Source organism: Acanthisitta chloris, unplaced genomic scaffold (genome assembly GCF_000695815.1).
Source record: "Acanthisitta chloris isolate BGI_N310 unplaced genomic scaffold, ASM69581v1 scaffold23728, whole genome shotgun sequence".
Classification (NCBI taxonomy): domain Eukaryota; kingdom Metazoa; phylum Chordata; class Aves; order Passeriformes; family Acanthisittidae; genus Acanthisitta; species Acanthisitta chloris.
In genome coordinates this window covers 1-2,557 of record NW_008685701.1, presented here as the reverse complement: position 1 = coordinate 2,557, position 2,557 = coordinate 1, and the positions used below count along the sequence as shown (strand labels likewise).

Sequence of the window (2,557 nt, the reverse complement as noted above, 5' to 3'; positions counted from 1 at the left end):
TTTTTCTGCAGAGAGTCAGTGATTTACGCCCCAGGAAAGTCTCACACAGCATGGGAAAGACTCCAGTGAGGCCACACAAGAGCAGGCTGCTCCTCCCTGGCTGCCTTGACCCACCTGCTCTCCAGCCTGTCGTAGAGGAAGGAGTTGTCCGTGCGGAGCACGAACACGATGTGGAACCAGCGCTCGGGGAAGAAGTCGCAGCCATGGTAGTCCACAATGACTCCTCCCTCGCCCATCCTGTCCTCCAGCTCATCGACCACCTGCGGAGCACACACAGCTCGGACCGAGCCCACCTGCGCCAGGGCCCCGGCCTGCGCGCTCGGGCACGGACTCACCCTGTCCTCATCCAGGATCGGGCACTCGTACTCCTCGTCGAAGCCTTCGTAGAGCTCTCCTGCAGCACAGGTAATCAGCACTGGTTAATGAACAGCGGTTACTCTAACTGGGTTTATTTCAGGAGGTTACAGGCAGAGCTCAGGGCAGGGAACACTCTGTTTACAGACCCATCACGGAAAAGTTTGTTACTTCTTACTGAGCATCAAGAGTGATGTTAAATATTTACTCCTGTTAACGGGAATGAACTGGTTTTCCATTTAATCTATGGAATCAGAATAGTTTGGGTTGAAGGAACTTCAGAGAGCATTTAAGTCCACCCCCTGCCATGGGCAGGGATACCTTCCACTAGCCCAGGGTGCTCCAACCTGGCCTGGAACACTCCCAGGGATGGGGCAGACACAGCTGCTCTGGGAAATCTGTTCCAGGGCCTCTCCACCCTCACAGGGAACAATTCCTTCCCAATATCCATCTTAATCTCCAGCTTTTCAGTGGGAAGCCATTCCCCCTTGTCCCATCACTCCACGCCCTCTCCGAAGTGCCTCTGCAGCTCTCTTGGAGCTCCACTGGGACTGAAAACCCCTTCCCCCTTGTCCCATCGCTCCACGCCCTCTCCGAAGTGCCTCTGCAGCTCTCTTGGAGCTCCACTGGGCACTGGAAAGGGCTCAAGGGTGTCCCTGGAGCCTCTTCTCCATGTCCATGTCCTGGATCTGAGCCTGAGTCCCTCTGCAGCTCTCTCGGAGCCCTTGGATGCACTGGAAGGGGCTCAAGGTCTCCTTGGAGCTTCTCTCCTCCAGGCTGGACATTCCCAACTCACTCAGGCGCAGGTGCAGGTGCTCTCAGTGCAAGTGATGTGCACCACAGACCACAACAGGTGCTGCATGGAGCTCTGGTGCCTCCTCTGCCTCACATCACCTTCTTTGGCCAAGCCCCCCCCGCTGATGTAGACCATTCCAGTCCTGGATGCCAGTTCCTTTCCCAGTGTCGTTTTCCCAACTCCTGGAGTGCCTGGAGAAAAATCCAGAGGGAAGGGTGAGAGAAGAGCTTGAAGGCGCCTAAAAACACCCTCCCAGCAGGCACATGGAGCCTTTGGCCACTCAGTGCTGCAAGGTCAGGAGAGGAAAAGGGGCAAGAAGCTGCAGGACAAGGGAAAATAGCCAAGGGCAAAGCCTGGAGTGTACTGGGAAAAGAGGAAAACAGGGAGAAAACTGATCCTTTGTGCAGAAATGTCACAGACGCTGTGAGGCAAACATTGATTTACCCTAAAGCCTCTGACAGGGAGAGGCCCAAAGTTCTCATGGAGGTGTGAAGGACCTCAGCAGGGACCTGAGACCCAAATCACCTCTAAGGAACTGAGACCCCAAACCACCCTGGGCTGGTTCCCCCCTGCCCCAGTCAGCCCTAGATGGGCCCCACACCCCCAACGACCCACCCTGGGCTGGTTCCCCACTGCCCCAATCAGCCCTAGATGGGCCCCACCCCCCCAATGACACTGAGCTGTGACCCCACACACCAAACCACCCCAGGCTGGGATTGGGCTGTGATGGGCTTGGGACCTCAGACTCCAAACCAGCCCTAGATGGGACCTGAGATCCCAAATCAGCTCTTCAGGGACCAACACCCAGGTCACCTCTGAGGGGCCTGAGACCCCAAATCAGTTCTGAGGGATGTGAGATCCAAATCACCCTGAGCTAGAGCAGGGCTGAGACCCCACCTATCCCCATTCCCATTCCATGCCTTATCCCCACCCAGTAAGCCCATTCCCATTGCACATCCCCTATCTGGTACCTGTGATTAGCAGGTTGTGTATCCTTTATCCCCGTTCCCCTATCCCCTATCCTGCATTCCCCTCTCCATCCTACCAGTGATCAACACACTGTGTGTTCCCTATCCCTATTCCTTGATCCCACCCCATCCCATTCCCCTATCTCTATCCCCACTTCCTTATATCCTGTATCGATGATCAACACATTGTGCATCCCCCATCCCCATTCCCTATCCCTATCCCCACCTTCATGCAAGAACCGGTGATCAGCACGTTCTGTATCCCCTTTCCCCTGTCTCCATCTCATTCCCATCTGGTACCTTTGAACAGCATGTTGTGTATGCCCCCCACTCCCTATCCTGTCCCCCGTCCCTATCCCCTATCCTCATCCCATCTCCTGTCCCACTACCTGTGCTAGTGCACGTTGTGTATCCCCCACTCCCTACCCTATTTCCTATC

The 2,557-nt window shown here is 55.6% G+C and overlaps 1 protein-coding gene across 1 annotated transcript; it reads right to left on the bottom strand.

Annotated features, from left to right (window-relative positions):
• Positions 1-114: 114 nt before the first annotated feature.
• AK6 (adenylate kinase 6) lies at positions 115-2,144 on the bottom strand (the record flags this gene model as incomplete). The annotated part of the gene is made up of 4 exons (XM_009079875.1): positions 115-260; positions 336-394; positions 1,249-1,341; positions 2,122-2,144. Coding segments are annotated over 4 exons (321 nt in total), but the record flags the coding sequence as incomplete, so codon positions are not given.
• Positions 2,145-2,557: the final 413 nt, after the last annotated feature.